Source organism: Acipenser ruthenus, chromosome 59 (assembly GCF_902713425.1).
Source record: "Acipenser ruthenus chromosome 59, fAciRut3.2 maternal haplotype, whole genome shotgun sequence".
In the NCBI taxonomy this organism is placed as follows: Eukaryota; Metazoa; Chordata; class Actinopteri; order Acipenseriformes; family Acipenseridae; genus Acipenser; species Acipenser ruthenus.
This window is the reverse complement of record NC_081247.1, coordinates 2,544,554-2,562,951: the sequence shown is the minus strand read 5'-3', so window position 1 is coordinate 2,562,951 and position 18,398 is coordinate 2,544,554. Positions and strand designations below refer to the sequence as shown.

General features: G+C 40.3%; 1 protein-coding gene across 1 annotated transcript; it reads right to left on the bottom strand.

The window, feature by feature from the left end:
- Window positions 1-837: 837 nt before the first annotated feature.
- On the bottom strand, window positions 838-10,601 carry LOC117409949 (ER lumen protein-retaining receptor 1). The gene is made up of 5 exons (XM_059018399.1): window positions 10,209-10,601; window positions 7,487-7,587; window positions 6,402-6,560; window positions 5,886-6,138; window positions 838-4,682 (listed from the first exon to the last, which is right to left on the bottom strand). The coding sequence occupies exons 1-5, from the start codon at window positions 10,297-10,299 to the stop codon at window positions 4,648-4,650; spliced, it is 639 nt and encodes a 212-aa protein (XP_058874382.1). The 5' UTR covers window positions 10,300-10,601; the 3' UTR covers window positions 838-4,647.
- Window positions 10,602-18,398: the final 7,797 nt, after the last annotated feature.

The following is an 18,398-nucleotide window of genomic DNA, read 5'->3' as shown; positions in this document are numbered from 1 at the left end:
TATAAAGACATTTCAGAGGGCTGGATCGCATCAATATCAGGGTCTACAATATATTATAAAGACATATCAGAGGGCTGGATCGCATCGATATCAGGGTCTACAATATATTATAAAGACATTTCAGAGGGCTGGATCGCATCAATATCAGGGTCTGCTATATATTATAAAGACATGTCAGAGGGCTGGATCACATCAATATCAGGGTCTACAATATATTACAATGACATTTCAGGTGGCATTTCAGGGTCTACTACAGCATATAATTTGTACAGTATTGACATCTACTGGCTGCTGTAAGCACTGCAATGGAAATCTAAACTTACTTCTATGGAGGCTGTGTGGTCCAGTGGTTAAAGAAAAGAGCTTGTAACCAGGAGGTCCCCGGTTCAAATCCCTCCTCAGCCACTGACTCATTGTGTGACCCTGAGCAAGTCACTTAACCTCCTTGTGCTCCGTCTTTCGGGTGAGACGGAATTGTAAGTGACTCTGCAGCTGATGCATAGTTCACACACCCTAGTCTCTGTAAGTCGCCTTGGATAAAGACGTCTGCTAAATAAACAAATAATAATAATAATAATGCTAGGAAACTTATGTGGACTGTCTGAATCATGTTTGGTGCCACTGCTGTATAATATATATAAAACTATGAAGACTGAAACTCAGGGGGACTCTATGAATCGTGTTTGGTGTCACTGCTGTATAATACTGTATAAAACTACAGCTATTGAAACCGAACGTGGTAATATTTAGAAAAATGAAAATAAATAAACCCAATCCCATTATAAATCTTTTTTTAGGTTTATTAAAGTTTGATCAAATATTTAGAAGACGATGGCAAATATTTACAATTGATTTTAATTTTTTAAAACAGTACATAGTTTCAAATATCAAATGTTATGTTTTTTGTATTTATTTTGTATATTCCCCCTTCTGAAGACTCCAGGACTGGACGATATTGAAAGTGCCAAGGGTTTATAAACATGGGTTTATAACATGGGTATTAAAACAGGAGAGACACACTAGAGGATATTAAACAGGGGAGACACACTAGAGGATATTAAACAGGGGAGAGAGAGGCACACACACACTATAGGATATTAAACAGGTGAGAGAGGAATTTAATGGGTTTTCGTTGTTTTAAAACAGAGTTCACTTCTTTAAAAGGTCATGCCTCTGTTTTTCAAAGTATTTTATTATTTTTCCTTGACCCCTCGTCTTTTCATGCTTGCTATCGCTGAGCGCTCAGTATTATTACAATTAATCAAATACTGTGGGTTTTTTATAGGTCTCTGTTGCTTTGACTACGAGACCTTCTCTTCAGTTCTAGTAGCATGCCATAGACATGTGTCCTTTAGTTTTGTTGGCAATACCCTAGATAGCGCTGGTGCTTACTAATATAAAGATGATCTAGCGCAGGGGTTCCCAAACTGCGGCCCACGGCCCAAAGGTGCTCTGCAGGTATAATATAGCTACAAGTGTAATGTAAGCTAAAGGAATGTACCTTTGCAAGCTGTATTTGTTGTAATGGAAACAAAGTTGCAATGTGTGAACGGTAACTTAGCAACAAAAGTACAGTCCATTCTACAACTCTAAAAAGTAAGAGCTTGCAATTTGAATTTGTCACAATGGATCGATTTATTCTTCAAAAACGAGAAGGTTGCACTGGTGGTGAAGATGAGCTTCTGGACCTCCTAAATCTACTCAGAATGAGCCAGTGAGAAAATGTGGTGAGAAACTATGATGATGATGAGTACTTGAAGTTTGAATTTTCCTTTAGTGGATCGAGCGAGTATCCTTTGCCTCAGTGTGTTATAAGCTATGAAACTAGAAAATGAGTGTTTAAACCGTCAAAATGTGAGCGTCACCCGAAGCAAAAACAAAGTGCAGTACACTGCAAAATAAAGCACTAGAGTTTATCTGAGAGGAAAGGCTAAACACTGAAGATGGAATCAGGGGGAGCATCAGTATGAGAAACTGTGCAAGGAGGAGCAGACTCACCCGTCACATTAAGAACACTCCTGGACTGTAAGCTGTATTTATAGTTTCTATTTGCGTCACTTGTTAGGGTGCAGGTAGCTCTGGTGTAACTCAAATTTGACACCTGTTCAGGTGTATATGAAGAAAGAAAAATTAAAAATAGCTTAATTTCAAAAGGTATTTAGCTGTGAAAAGGAGCATTATTTCAAGATTTGATTAAAAACACCTGTTTAGTATTTGCAATTTACTTTATTAAAACTGAAGTGTTTCAAAGAATGTTTCAAAGATCTAGAAGCGCTTCATCCAGTGCAGACTGCTGGTGATTTCTATCCTTAAAAATATTAACATTCAAATGAAAATGTAAATATGCATTTACAGTGTTACAGGTTTAAACATACAGTTGTATGCAAAAGTTTGGGCACCCCTGGAAAAAATGTATGTTACAATGAATCTGACCTGACCTCTACATGGTACAAAGTTAACATGACACCTTTCTGCAAATTTTAATACAGGATTACTATTTATTTGTATTTATTACAGATTCAAAATAATAAACAAAAGTGAACATGGCGCGTGCAAAAGTTTGGGCACCCTGTCACTTAGTACTTGGTAACACCTCCTTTGGCAGATATAACTGCTTCCAAACGTTTCCTGTAGCCAGCTAAGAGTCTTTCTATTCTTGCCTTTGGAATCATTTCCCACTCTTCCTTGCAGAACTCTTCCGGCTCAGAAAGATTCTTAGGTCTCCTTGCATGCACTGCATGTTTGAGATCTCCCCGCAGATTTTCAATAATATTCAAGTCTGTGACGGCCATTCCAAAACCTTTCTCCTTCTTTCTTGTAAATATTTCATGGTTGATTTTGAGGTATGTTTTGGATCATTGTCTTGCTGAAATATCCAACCTCTTTTCAGCTTCAGTGTCCTGACTGACTTTAGGACATTAGCTTCTAGGATTTGTTGATATTTAGTTGAATCCATTCTTCCTTCCACCCGCACAATATTTCCGGTTCCACTGGCTGTCACACAACCCCAAAGCATAATAGAGCCACCCCCGTGCTTAACAGTTGGCAAGGTGTTCTTTTCTTGAAATGCTTCACACTTTTTTCTCCAAACGTACCTTCTTTGGTTGTGGCCAAACAGTTCAATTTTCGTTTCATCAGTCCAAAGAACATTGTTCCAAAAAGCTTCAGGCTTGTCAAGGTTTTCTTTTGCATACTTTAGACGCTGACTTTTGTGATGAGGTCGTAGAAAAAGCTTCCTCCTGACAACTCTCCCATGCAGATCCTTGTTGAGTAAGGTACGCTGGACTGTGGACCTGTGAACAACTACTCCAGTGTCAGCTAAACTGTTCTGAAGGTCCTTTGCAGTGACCTGTGGGTTCTGTTGTGCAGATCTGACCAGTTTTCGGGCAAGTCTATGTGATATTTTTCTTCCAGATCTTGCCTTGACTTTAACCGTTCCATTTCTTGACAATGTTTCTGACAGTTGAAATTGCTAGCTGGAAGCGTTGAGAGAGTTTTTTATAGCCTTCTCCTGTTTTGTGAAAGTCAATTATCTTCATTTTCAAGTCCTCAGACATCTGCTTAGAGGAGCCAATGGTTGTTGAAACCAGGCAGAACAACCATCACAGTCTGACAGATTAGAAGGTATGAAGTTACTTCAGAGTAATAGTTCAACACTGGAATTGACTTCACCTGACTAATTGAAGCCCTAACAAGTGAATCAACCTTTCTGGGTCTTAGTAATCATTTTTTTAAGAAGTAATTAAGAATGGTCCAAAAGGGTGCCCAAACTTTTGCACGCGCCATGTTCACTTTTGTTTATTATTCTGAATCTGTAATAAATGCAAATAAAAAGTAATCCTGAATTAAAATTTACAGAAAGGTGTCATGTGTAACCTTGTACCATGTAGAGGTCAGGTCAGATTCATTGTAACATACATTTTTTCCAGGGGTGCCCAAACTTTTGCATACAACTGTATACAGTACAATGTTTCAGTTCATTTTCTTCAAGAAGTGTTAATAGTGGGGCGTGGTGCCTAATGCAGCTGCACAGGTGGGCCTCAGGTAATAAAAAGCCTGGGAACCCCTGATCTAGCCTACATTACACATGTCCATGGCCAGTATCTAGAACTGAAAGCAGCTGCTGAACTCTGAGTCAAAGCAACACAGACTTACCCTTTTGTTTTTTTTTATTTTTTAAGCACAGTATTTGAGTGATGGCAACAATAAGAAGCACTCGGAATGACTGCAAGCATCATACAAAGGTAAAGGGGGCCAGGAAAAAAAAAAGTCTAAAAATCAAGCAGAAGACAAGTCGAGCGTTTCAGCTCAATGCCTTCATCAGTGTAATGTGTATCATCTATTTAAATCCAGAGTATATGAAAACAAATTTTAAAAAAACAACAGTACAATTCCTGCCCTAATAAAATATAATTGAATTTCTATTATAAACAAACACAAACATTTCTCTTATATTTTATGTTATCTCTAACTAGCAAATAGATTGGAGTGGAGTTTATCTTGTAATAACATTGAGAAGTGATGCACTCTGGGAGTTGTAGTTCTTAGGGGGCACAAACTCATTTTATATTACAAATACAAGACCACATTTCCCAGAGGTTCTCTTCTCCAGCTGATTTCCAGATGTATGCTGGGATACTGGAGGTCCTAGGCTGGTAAACTCAACTTTTTCCCTTTTAAAACTGTGGAGAGAGGGAAGACATGAGAGGGATGGGAGAGCAGATAGGGGAGAGGAGAGAGGGGAGACAGAAAACCAATGTTATATTTAACATTTTTTAAATGTTTATGTGGTAAGGACAGCGTCACTGGCACAGCTGTTACTCCCAGGAAGCAGACCCAGAGACAGAAGCTGCAGTTTAAACGCCAGTGCTCACTTTTAATAACAAAACAACAATACCCAAAACACGCGGACAAACAAACAGGCGCAGAGGTCAAAATAAACAATTCGAAACAAGACAACAAACACTATACTACTCATCACTATACTACTCATCACTATACTACTCATCACTATACTACTCATTCGCTTTCCACTTCGGCAACCCCGAGTATCTCCCGTGACTCCACTCACCTCAGCACCAACGAGAACTCCCAATATATCAGAGCACCGCAAAACACACCAACACTATCCTTCACCAGCATTCACTCTAAAATGAACACCCGTGATCACCCTTTTTATACACTTTACGGCTCCAGCCACATTCCCACGGGAATTTAACCCCCTCCCTGCCTGCCAAGCCAACAGACAGACAGACAGACACAGACACACACAGACAGACAGACAGACAATGAGATCGACAGACAGACAGACAATGAGATCGACAGACACACACACAGAGACAGACACACACACACACACACAGAGAGACACACAGACCGACAGACAGACAGACACAGAGACAGACAGACAGACAATGAGATCGACAGACAGACAGACACAGAGACAGACAGACAGACAGACAATGAGATCGACAGACACACACACAGAGACAGACACAGACACACACACACAGACAGACAGACACACACACACACACACACACAGACAGACACACAGACAATGAGATCGACAGACACACACACACAGAGACAGACAATGAGATCGACAGACACACACACACACAGACAGACAGACAATGAGATCGACAGACACACACACACAGAGACAGACACACAGACAATGAGATCGACAGACACACACACACAGAGACAGACACACAGACAATGAGATCGACAGACACGCACACAGAGACAGACAATGAGATCGACAGACACACAGACAATGAGATCGACAGACACACAGACAATGAGATCGACAGACACACGCACACACAGACAGACACACAGAGACAGACAGACAGACACACAGACAGGTAGATATTCACCCTTGGAGACGTAGAGGTAGAAGAAGTCGCAGTACAGCACGGTCTGCAGGACCCCCGAGAGGAGCGCGATCAGGTCGTAGAACCCCTGGCTGAAGAAACGCCACATCCAGTTGAGCAGGTAGAGCAGCCGGTACGAGCCGAGAGCAAACAGGTAGTGACTGGTGATAGACTCTGCCTCCCCAGTCTTACTGACCAGGAACAGCTGCGGCAGGATCGCCACAGACTCCAGATAGATCGAGAACGTCCACAGGATCTACAGCAGGGACAGAGACAGACTGGGGTTAGAGATCGAGAACACAGCACCTGGAGCAAGGGTAGAGGAGGAGTTAGAGATCAAGAGCAGGGTAAAAGATCTAGAGCAAGGGAGAGAGAGAGAGAGAGGGTAAACGGGGTTACAGTGATCTACGACAGCAGCAGCAGGATTGCAACAGACTAATCTAGAGCAGGGAGATGGCACAGGAACAATCAGTAGAGCCATCAAGAACAGTAGAGGCTAGAAGCGTATCCGCGCGTTACCTCGAGGGGGGTGAAGTCATGGTTGACCAGGAATGCCAGCAGCGCGCACGGAGCGATCAGGAACTCGATCCGGAATGTGTCATGATTCCCGTCGTACGAAGCCTTGAACTTCCCGTAGATCAGGAACACAGTCGTGTAGGAGCACACAATATACACCACCTTGAACACACAGAACAGAGAGGATATAAAAACACATAACCTACAACACACAAAGAGAATACACAATCACAGGATATACACCACCTAGAACACACAGAACAGAGAGGATATACAAGCACATAACCTACAACACACAAAGAGAATACACAATCACAGGATATACACCACCTAGAACACACAGAACAGAGAGGATATACAAGCACATAACCTACAACACAAAACAACACTTTGTTACCTTTGACAGCTACTTATTGTGTGATTTATAGTCAGTTAACCTGTAGTGTGTCATTTCACACTGTTTGAACAGACAGAACCCAAACTACAAGAGAGAGATGACACCTCTTTTAACAATATGAGACACCCTACACACCACAGATTAGTTTCTATAAGAGACACCCTACACACCACGGATTAGTTTATATAAGAGACACCCTACACACCACGGATTAGTTTATATAAGAGACACCCTACACACCACGGATTAGTTTATATAAGAGACACACCCTACACACCACGGATTAGTTTATATAAGAGACACCCTACACACCACGGATTAGTTTATATAAGAGACACCCTACACACCACGGATCAGTTTATATAAGAGACACCCTACACACCACGGATTAGTTTATATAAGAGACACCCTACACACCACGGATTAGTTTATATAAGAGACACCCTACACACCACGGATCAGTTTATATAAGAGACACCCTACACACCACGGATTAGTTTATATAAGAGACACCCTACACACCACGGATTAGTTTATATAAGAGACACCCTACACACCACGGATTGGTTTATATAAGAGACACCCTACACACCACGGATTAGTTTATATAAGAGACACCCTACACACCACGGATTAGTTTATATAAGAGACACCCTACACACCACAGACTCACTGTAACTCTGTTTCTTACCTTCATGCAGGTGTTGTACAGGGAGATGTAGTTTGTGAAAAGGTCAAGGTATCTCGCGGTGAAAACGATCGCAAAGAGAATCTGACTGCGCCCAGAGATACCTGTCAAATAATAAAGAAATGAATATAAAATAACATTCAAATAATGAAGAAAGAAATTAATATAAAATACCTGCTGAATAATAAAGACATGAATATAAAACACCTGTCCAATGCTTCATGTGATTGTAGCGGACATAATCCCTGAATCGGACCTGTGCTGCACTTTCATTCACTACAGGGGTCTCAGATGTGCAGTTTAGGAAGATGTTAAGCAAACATGGATTTTCATTGTATCTGCTGCTACACCAGGGTAAAGAAATCTCTGTTTGCACAAGCCATGCTTTCAGATCACGCTGCACTTCCTTGGTCACCTGGAGGGTGAAACTGCACCCCGTCCACGGCTTCTTTCATTAACCAATCAGCTGCTGCTTCCCCTGCTGACTGACACGCTTTCAGAGAGACGCTGCTCAGGTGAACTAGTAAGTTTATAAATGTAACTTCATGTCTGCTGTAACTATGTGTTTCTTTCTAAACTGCACATCTGAGAGCTGTGTAGAGAGCGGAAGGGCAGGACAGGTCAGATTCAGAAAGTATGTGATCAGCTACAATCGTTTTTAACCAGGGATGCAACAGGACTCTTACATCCATCCCTGAAGCTGCTCCTTATAACAGAGCTACAGGCTCACAGGTGAGACGCACTCATGTTGTGATGAGAATCAGTTCATTCACAGATTTACCAGGGGTCTGATTGTTCAAACTCCTGGTACCTAGCTGTCATTGAACTGTACCAAATGCCAGCGTCGAACAGGAGTCAGTGGGGATGAGATGCTGATCATCATCATCATCATCATCATCATACTAAGAATATCACTTTGGTTAATATAATCACACTCCAGTTACTATCACTAATATATCAGTGACACAGCTGATTCCCACTCACTTAATCTATTTTCATATAATTATTATTTTTTTATTATTATTTATTTCTTAGCAGACGCCCTTATCCAGGGCGACTTACAATTGTTACAAGATATCACATTATTTTTACATACAATTACCCATTTATACAGTTGGGTTTTTACTGGAGCAATCTAGGTAAAGTACCTTGCTCAAGGATACATCAGCAGTGTCCCCCACCTGGGATTGAACCCACAACCCTCTGGTCAAGAGTCCAGAGTCCAGAGCCCTAACCACTACTCCACACTGCTGCCCCAGGTGGTTCGGACGCTTCCATGTCAGTAAGCTGCTGTGCAGTATTGAAATGTTCTGCCATATAAAGCTGTGCAATCTACCACACAGAACAATGTTTACAGCTCTCTCCTGTGTGCTTAATGGATGTGTTGTTCAGGTACAGTAGAGTGTATATTGAAATGTTATTAATGAGCTCTATTGGAATCAATGCATCTCAACACTTCTCTGTGTGTTTAATGGATGTGTTGTTCATGTACAGTAGACTGTATATTGAAATGTTATTAATGAGCTCTATTGGAATCAGTGCATCTCAACACTTCTCTGTGTGTTTAATGGATGTGTTGTTCAGATACAGTAGAGTGTATATTGAAATGTTATTAATGAGCTCTATTGGAATCAGTGCATCTCAACACTTCTCTGTGTGTTTAATGGATGTGTTGTTCAGGTACAGTAGAGTGTATATTGAAATGTTATTAATGAGCTCTATTGGAATCAGTGCATCTCAACACTTCTCTGTGTGTTTAATGGATGTGTTGTTCAGGTACAGTAGACTGTATATTGAAATGTTATTAATGAGCTCTATTGGAATCAGTGCATCTCAACACTTCTCTGTGTGTTTAATGAATGTGTTGTTCAGGTACAGTAGAGTGTATATTGAAATGTTATTAATGAGCTCTATTGGAATCAATGCATCTCAACACTTCTCTGTGTGTTTAATGGATGTGTTGTTCAGGTACAGTAGACTGTATATTGAAATGTTATTAATGAGCTCTATTGGAATCAGTGCATCTCAACACTTCTCTGTGTGTTTAATGGATGTGTTGTTCAGGTACAGTAGAGTGTATATTGAAATGTTATTAATGAGCTCTATTGGAATCAGTGCATCTCAACACTTCTCTGTGTTTAATGGATGTGTTGTTCAGGTACAGTAGAGTGTCTATTGAAATGTTATTAATGAGCTCTATTGGAATCAGTGCATCTCAACACTTCTCTGTGTGTTTAATGGATGTGTTGTTCAGGTACAGTAGACTGTATATTGAAATATTATTAATGAGCTCTATTGGAATCAGTGCATCTCAACACTTCTCTGTGTGTTTAATGGATGTGTTGTTCAGGTACAGTAGACTGTATATTGAAATGTTATTAATGAGCTCTATTGGAATCAGTGCATCTCAACACTTCTCTGTGTGTTTAATGGATGTGTTGTTCAGGTACAGTAGACTGTATATTGAAATGTTATTAATGAGCTCTATTGGAATCAGTGCATCTCAACACTTCTCTGTGTTTAATGGATGTGTTGATGGGTTGCTGCACATAAAGCAAGTCACAGGTTTTTGCTGTCCCTTTGGAGTGATATTAACAGGGTTGAACTAACATAGTTATTAACTTAATTACATTATAACTGCAGATTATTATCAGTATGAATAACAGGTACAATTATTATTGCTATTGTCAGTTGTATTAGTATTCATATTATTAATAGTACTTACCAGCACATGACCGTGTTTTCCAAATTTTCAGAAGCAGAATGACAATTGCTATCAAGTGCGCAAGATCGCCAAAAAATCGAAAAATATTCATATTTCGACTTAAATAACGCCGTGTTTAAAATGTGTCTTAATACAATGCAGCGTCTGCCTGCCTCACTCACACACTCGAAAATCGAGTAATGAATTGTGTTATAAATTATAGTTCTGTAATATTTCGTCCGTCCTCCCGTCACACTTTATTTTATTGATTTATTTATTTTTGCTTGCTTTATTTTGTCTTTATTGCACTTTCTTCATCATGTACATTTATAAACATACACAGAGATTCGTTTCTAACTAGGAAGTTAGGCCCGTTCTAGCCTGCGCTGAGGATGCTGGTATATCGGCGGAGTGAATGTGATCTCAAGCTGTGCGCGGTTTTAATTCTATGGTTTTACGTCTTGCGCTATAGTGTGTTATTGCGGCGTCCCGACACACGGTGGTGCTATTAACACGTCATACAGTCCTGAGGTAAAGTCCACTAATTACAATACTTCAGTGCTCCCGATTCATAATATATGATTTTAAAATGTTGATATCAATTCTGCTTTATAGATTATTTTCCTGAGCTCTAGCAGAGCTTGAAGATGTCATTTCTAACCTCCTATACTACTGCTGCAGTAATAGCAAGAGCATGCCTGTCCTGCTCTATCCTGTCCAGTCCTGTCCTGTCCTGTCCTGCTCTATCCTGTCCTGTCCTGTCCTGTCCTGTCCTGTTCTGTTGCGCTCACAGAGTGACACTCATGTAGTGGCGAGCAGGTTTCATGTGGGCGGCCTGTGTCCCTACAGCTGAAAAAAAAACATGTTCCTTTGAGGGAGGATGGAAACAAACTGGACTGTCTACTAGGCTGTTTCTGGGTCCCCGAGTGGCTCACCTGGTAAAAGCACAGCCGCATGGTGTGCAGGGGGTCATACAGCACAGGTTTGCGTGCTGGCTGTGTGAAGTCACCAGTCTTTGCTGGGGATTACAAAGGGAGCGTCTCATTGGCTCTGGAGCTCCCGTGGGTTAGGGAGGCAGACCTGCAGGGAGTGTTTTTCCTCATCACGCTACAGCAGACCCTGCTGGCCAGGCGTCCAGTGAGCTCAGAGCGGACACCCGCAGGGCTGGCCTTGGTCCTCCAGAGGCCGGTATCTCGCTGACATCCGCTCTCAAGTTCTGGGTGTAGAAGAGGAAGCTGGCTCGGTCATGGGATCGGAGGACGCCCGCTGAACCTTCAGTTCTCCTGAGCTGTGTGGGGAACTGCTGGGGTGAGGAGGGGGAAAGTAATTGGACATTTCTAATTGGTGAGAAAATCAGGGGTAAAATAATTGGGAACACAAATAACAAAAAACTAGGCTGTTTCTATACTTGAATATCTAATGATTTCCTCTTTATACATACAAAACATATTTAATGATCAAGCCAGCAGTGCGAGTGGTACAAGAATCCATGTCTAGGAATGCAGAACGACCGGCGGTGGGGCTTTTATCATTGAGTTTTTCCCACTCAGGCCCCTCACTCACTAAAGAGCTTGGTATCCCTAAGTCATTTAATATAAGCAAATAACAATAACAGGGGTACAATGCATTCACCCTTTATTGATCCTGCTAATACTGTATTCAATTTCAAAATAGTTACTCTTATTTTAGGAATTTTTTTCGAGCGAGACACCTACACATCATGAAGCCCTTAAGGAAAGCTACGGCATTGAAAACAATATTTCTTAAATGTATTACATTTTACATTTTCAATTGAAATTATCCAGGATGCACATCGTGTGATATTATTGGGGTGACGTGGTGTGGCAGTGTGATAGCACTGGTGTGTGGGGCGGGGCGGGGCGGGGCGGGGCGGGGCGGGGCGGGGGGGGGGGGTAGCAGGGAGGGGGTTAAAATCCTCCATGCAAAAACACGTGGGAATGTGGCTGGAGCCATGAATTGAATAAGTGATTAAATGATTCATTTAGGCTCCAGCCACAGGTGTATAAATAGGGTGATCCCGGGTGTTAGTTCAGGTAGTGATGGTGAGGAACAGCACGGTGGTTTTGTGTGTTTGTTGTTTTTTTTTGTATAAATAAAAGTGCATAAGTGTATAAACTGTAGCTTTTCTGGTCTCTGAGTCTCCTTGCCGATGCACCGTGTCACATATGCTGTCAGGAGAGGGATAGTGGCCCTGGAGACTCAGAGAACGAACTGCAGGTTTATTTGAAAAAGGATAAAAAAGTGAAAAGAAAATGGAGTGGAGAGAAACTGTGCTGGAGCAGCAGTGCTGGTGGAGGTGGAGGAGGCTCCTTTGTGTGGGGAGTGTGGGGACAGCTTCGAGGAGTGCTCATGGATAGACCCCCTCTTCAGGGAGGTGTGGCTGCTCAAGAGCCATGGAGCCTCATCTGTGAGGAGAGGGGCACTGTGGGGCAAGCGAGGGAGGTGTGGCTGCTCAAGAGCCATGGTGCTTCATCTATAAGGAGAGGGGCACTGTGGGGCGAGCGAGGGAGGTGTGGCTGCTCAAGAGGCATGGTGCCTTATCTGTGAGGAGAAGGGCACTGTGTACTAAACTGCCCCCTCTAAGAAGAGGAGTGCCCATTGATGGGTCACCATTGACACTGCCAGCGTTGCCAGTAGCAGCATTTCCATTGCCAGAGTGCCCCACACAGCTGTCAGCATTAACACTGCCAGAGTTGCCACTGTCAGCATTGACACTGCCAGAGTTGCTCTGTAACGATCAGGGAATTAACAATATTATAATCATCAGCAAAATCCAAAGGAATAAGTTCAGGACGCAGAATTTCAATAAATAAGCAAGCATATTGTATCAGACAAACACAGGCATCAACACCAATACATTACAAAACTTATAAATCCCACCACCACCAGCAGACCAACTAATTAATGTTGTCTTTTTTTAACAATTATTTGTATTCATTTTTCTCCAAATTTGGAATGTCCAATTATTATTCAACCTGGCTCACCACTGCAACCCCTTAACTAACAGAGGACCACACAGTTCTGAAATTGTGCGCCACCCCTTGGGAGCTCCCGTCAGCAGTCAGCAGTGGCATAGCTTGGATATGAACCAGTGATCTCCAAGCTATAGGGCGCATCCTGCACTCTGGCAGAGTGCCTTTACCAGATGCACCACTCGGGAGGCCCTGTTGTCTTTTCTCTTATAAAACTGAATAACAGCAAACTCAGTTTAGACAAAAACAACAAAAAATATATATGCAAGGAACGTTAATTAGCAAATAATCCAAGTTGCATTAAGCTCACTCCAAGAACATTGCGATTGAACAACCAAAAACAGTGTCAACAAATAAAAAATATAATAATACTCCACAAGTTCAGTTCTGGTCACCTCGTTACAAAAAGGATATTGCTGCTCTAGAAAGAGTGCAAAGAAGAGCAACCAGAATTATCCCGGGTTTAAAAGGCATGTCGTATGCAGACAGGCTAAAAGAATTGAATCTATTCAGTCTTGAACAAAGAAGACTACACAGCGATCTGATTCAAACATTCAAAATCCTAAAAGGTATAGACAATGTTGACCCAGGGGACTTCTTTGACCTGAAAAAAGAAACAAGGACCAGGGGTCATAAATGGAGATTAGATAAAGGGGCATTCAGAACAGAAAATAGGAGGCACTTTTTTACACAGAGAATTGTGAGGGTATGGAACCAACTCCCCAGTAATGTTGTTGGAATCCTTCAAGAAGCTGCTTGATGAGATTCTGGGATCAATAAGCTACTAACAACCAAACGAGCAAGATGGGCTGAATGGCCTCCTCTCGTTTGTAAACATTCTTATGTTCTTAAGTTCTTAAATGGTAATGTTTTACCCCAAGGATGAAATATGGTACGGCTGAGATACTTCCTCAGTGAATTGCCCATAAAAGAAAATCCATAAAAAATAAAGTCCAAAAAGAAAAAATATTCCACAGGAAAGTGTGGCCAATTATCCGGATCAGGCTCAGCAAACTATTTAGCTAAATAATTAAAGTTTTAGTTTGAACATTTACCTTTCTTATCTTATTCCTTTTTCTCTTTAAATAAATTAAATGTATGTACATAAGAACATAAGAATATAAGAACATAAGAAAGTTTACAAACGAGAGGAGGCTCTTCAGTCCATCTTGCTCGTTTGGTTGTTAGTAGCTTATTGATCCCAGAATCTCATCAAGCAGCTTCTTGAAGGATCCCAGGGTGTCAACTTCAACAACATTACTGGGGAGTTGGTTCCAGAACCTCACAATTCTCTGTGTAAAAAAGTGCTTCCTATTTTCTGTTCTGAATGCCCCTTTATCTAATCTCCATTTGTGACCCCTGATCCTTGTTTCTTTTTTTAGGTCAAAGAAGTCCCCTGGGTCGACCTTGTCTATACCTTTTAGGATTTTGAATGTTTGAATCAGATCGCTGCGTAGTCTTCTTTGTTCAAGACTGAATAGATTCAAATCTTTTAGCCTGTCTGCATACGACATGCCTTTTAAACCCGGGATAATTCTGGTTGCTCTTCTTTGCACTCTTTCTAGAGCAGCAATATCCTTTTTGTAACAAGGTGACTAGAACTGAACACAATATTCTAGGTGAGGTCTTACTAATGCATTGTAAAGTTTTAACATTACTTCCCTTGATTTAAATTCAACACTTCTCACAATATATCCAAGCATCTTGTTAGCCTTTTTTATAGCTTCCCCACATTGTCTAGATGAAGACATTTCTGAGTCAACATAAACTCCTAGGTCTTTTTCATAGTTCCCTTCTTCAATTTCAGTATCTCCCATATGATATTTATAATGCACATTTTTATTGCCTGCATGCAACACTTTACACTTTTCTCTATTAAATTTCATTTGCCATGTGTCTGCCCAGTTCGGAATGCTGTCTAGATCATTTTGAATGACCTTTGCTGCTTCAACAGTGTTTGCCACTCCTCCTATTTTTCTGTTGTCTGCAAATTTAACAAGTTTGCTTACTATACCAGAATCAAAATCATTAATGTAGATTAGGAATAGCAGAGGACCTAATACTGATCCCTGTGGTACACCACTGGTTACCTCACTCCATTTTGAGGTTTCACCTCTAATCAGTACTTTCTGTTTTCTACATGTTAACCACTCCCTAATCCATGTGCATGCATTTCCTTGAATCCCTACTGCGTTCAGTTTGAGAATTAATCTTTTATGCGGGACTTTGTCAAAAGCTTTCTGGAAATCTAAATAAACCATGTCGTATGCTTTGCAGTTATCCATTTTCAATGTTGCATCCTCAAAAAAGTCAAGCAGGTTAGTTAGACACGATCTTCCTTTCCTAAAACCATGCTGACTGTCTCCCAGGATATTGTTATCATATAGGTAATTTTCCATTTTAGATCTTATTATAGTTTCCATAAGTTTAGAAGTCAGGCTTATTGGTCTGTAGTTACCTGGTTCGGTTTTGTCTCCCTTTTTGTGGATTGGTATTACGTTTGCAATTCTCCAGTCTGTCGGTACAACTTCTGTGTCAAGAGACTGTTGCATGATCTTGGTTAGCGGTTTGTAAATAATTTATTTCATTTCTTTGAGTACAATTGGGAAGATCTCATCCAGCCAAGGGGATTTGTTTATTTTAAGTTTATTTTTTGAATGAATTGGCTAGGTATTAACTTGTTTGAAGTAAATCTGTTAATCACAAATAGGTCAAAATAGCCTCTGTGTTCACCTCTCTCAAAGTACCATTGACCAAGAACCAAAGCCACTGATCCAACAATGACCTGCTAAGGATTCACATATATTGGACAGGAGTTGGGGGAGGGGTTATATATGCCCCATGTTCCAAAATATAATGACTTTCCGAATATGGCTAATTACTGTAGATCTGCGAGGCAACTTTACCAAAATGAAACTAAGACTAAAAACATGAATTCGAAGGGGGAAAAATGTCTGTGTCAGTCAGAAATGAGTTGACAGAAATGAGAAACGCGCATCACAACTTGTTTTGACTTGTTCCGATTTACCACCGTGCCAGAAGCTGGCAACAGTTTCTAAATTAGCAATTGTAAAAATAGCACAGAGTGGGAGTTCTATATAGATCAACACAGACACTCTTGGTCCCCTGTTTACTAGTCCTGATTAAACTGGGCATGCAACACTTTTCTTTACCTGTAACGACTGCATGGCTTCCTTCGTTTTGTAATCAATTCATTTTTCTACTTTACTATTATTACATAGAATGACTTTGATAATGTTTTGCAAATGAACAAATATTCAAATACGTATCTGAATCCTGAACAGATATCTGAACATGAAATGGACCATGTTTGTTCAGCAGTATAATTAATATATCTTACATGGATAGAATCATAAAGTACAGTATCTAGTATCTCTTATGTAACATATTACTATAATAAACATTATGCATTTCATGTAACGGTCTGTGTGTCACACACAACATTGTGAACAGGATGACTGCCTTGATTTTGTACCGATCTTCATCAAGCTTTTTTTTTAGGGCAGCAGTTTGGAGTAGTGGTGAGGGCTCTGGACTCTTGACCGGAGGGTCGTGGGTTCAATCCCAGGTGGGGGGACACTGCTGCTGTACCCTTGAGCAAGGTACTTTACCTAGATTGCTCCAGTAAAAAAAACTGTATATAAAAAAAACTGTATAAATGGGTAATTGTATGTAAAAATAATGTAATTGTTTGTAAACGTAATGTGATATATTGTGAAACTTGTAAGTCGCCCTGGATAAGGGCGTCTGCTAAGAAATAAATAATAATAATAATTGTATTATTCAGTCCTGGCCTCCTGTGTGTGTTTCGGGTTGCATTTGACTATAATCTTTCACTCCCTGTCCTCTTACTGCGTGATTCTGAGGACCGTCTCTTATCAGCCTGCACTGGGTTTCATAAAAGGTAATGTTGGAGAAAACAGGATACATGATTCTAGTTGATAATTTTGGACAACTCCTTATATCAACAGAAACATTATGTACATTAAAGTACTTCTGTATACACGTTGAGTTATTTTATGTACTTATTTATTTTATTCAGTCAAATGTTTGCCAGAAAACTGTCAAGCTCTGCTCCAGGTTCAGACCCCAGAGCTGGCTCCAAGGCTCCGGAGCATGGCCAACCCTAGATTGGGGTCGTAGGTTCAATCCCAGGTGGGGGACACTGCTGCTGTACCCTTGAGCAAGGTACTTTACCTAGATTGCTCCAGTAAAAACCCAACTGTATAAATGGGTAATTGTATGTAAAAATAATGTGATATCTTGTAACAATTGTACGTCGCCCTGGATAAGGGCGTCTGCTAAGAAATAAATAATAATAATAATAATAATAATAATAATAATAATAATAATAATAATAGATTGGATATTAATAGAATATAAATATAATAAATAACAAAATTAACTTAGGTGGCACAAGCAATATTCATGCTTTATTGCACTTTGCTATGCTTTTAACTATGGGAAACATTTCTAGGGTTATAACGAATGGATGTGCACACCTCGTAAGATCTATGAATAGTCGTTTGAGTCACTAGATTCACCTTCCAGTCATTATCATGACCAGAGCAGCACTCGTCTCTCACTGTGCGTCTGTGCAAGTGTGTGCATGCATGGGTCTGATTCACTGCACAGACACGGAGCGGGAAGTAATTACCAAACTCGTTATTAACATGTCTAATTACAAAACACGCGCAGACATGCCAGTTATTATTATTATTATTATTATTATTATTATTATTATTATTATTGCATGTTATCAACATTCCGTTTCAATAGCAAATAAATAAACTGCCAATTTAAAAGCGTTCATCATTAATAATTAAAAAAATGTGTACAGCATTGGAAGGTAATGGAATAACAAAAATACAATAAATAACAAAATTAACTTATGCGCGCAAGGAATATTCTTCCTTTAACTAACCGAGCAACTGTAGTATTCTAGTTTAAAAATAAAAAAGTATAAACATTTCTGGTTATTTATTTATTTATTTATTTTACATTTTAATTAAATTCTCAAACACTTCCCACTGCCCCATTTTCACACACAAGGAGCGTCTCCGAGAAACGGGTCCGACGGGGAAACAACGAACCGCAAAACGGAAATAAACTCTGTTCAGTTAGTCAAAATAATTCGAATTTGGCGAGAGAGAGGGGGTCATTATTTTATATCCCGTTTTACCCCATACTCAATTCA

Coding starts and splice junctions, on each gene's coding strand:
- LOC117409949 (XM_059018399.1), bottom strand. CDS start 10,299: ATGAATATTTTTCGATTTTTTGGCGATCTTGCGCACTTGATAGCAATT. Junction 7,588..10,208: donor GAAAACACGGTCATGTGCTG/GTAAGTACTATT, acceptor ATTATTTGACAG/GTATCTCTGGGCGCAGTCAG. Junction 6,139..6,401: donor ATGACTTCACCCCCCTCGAG/GTAACGCGCGGA, acceptor TCCCTGCTGTAG/ATCCTGTGGACGTTCTCGAT.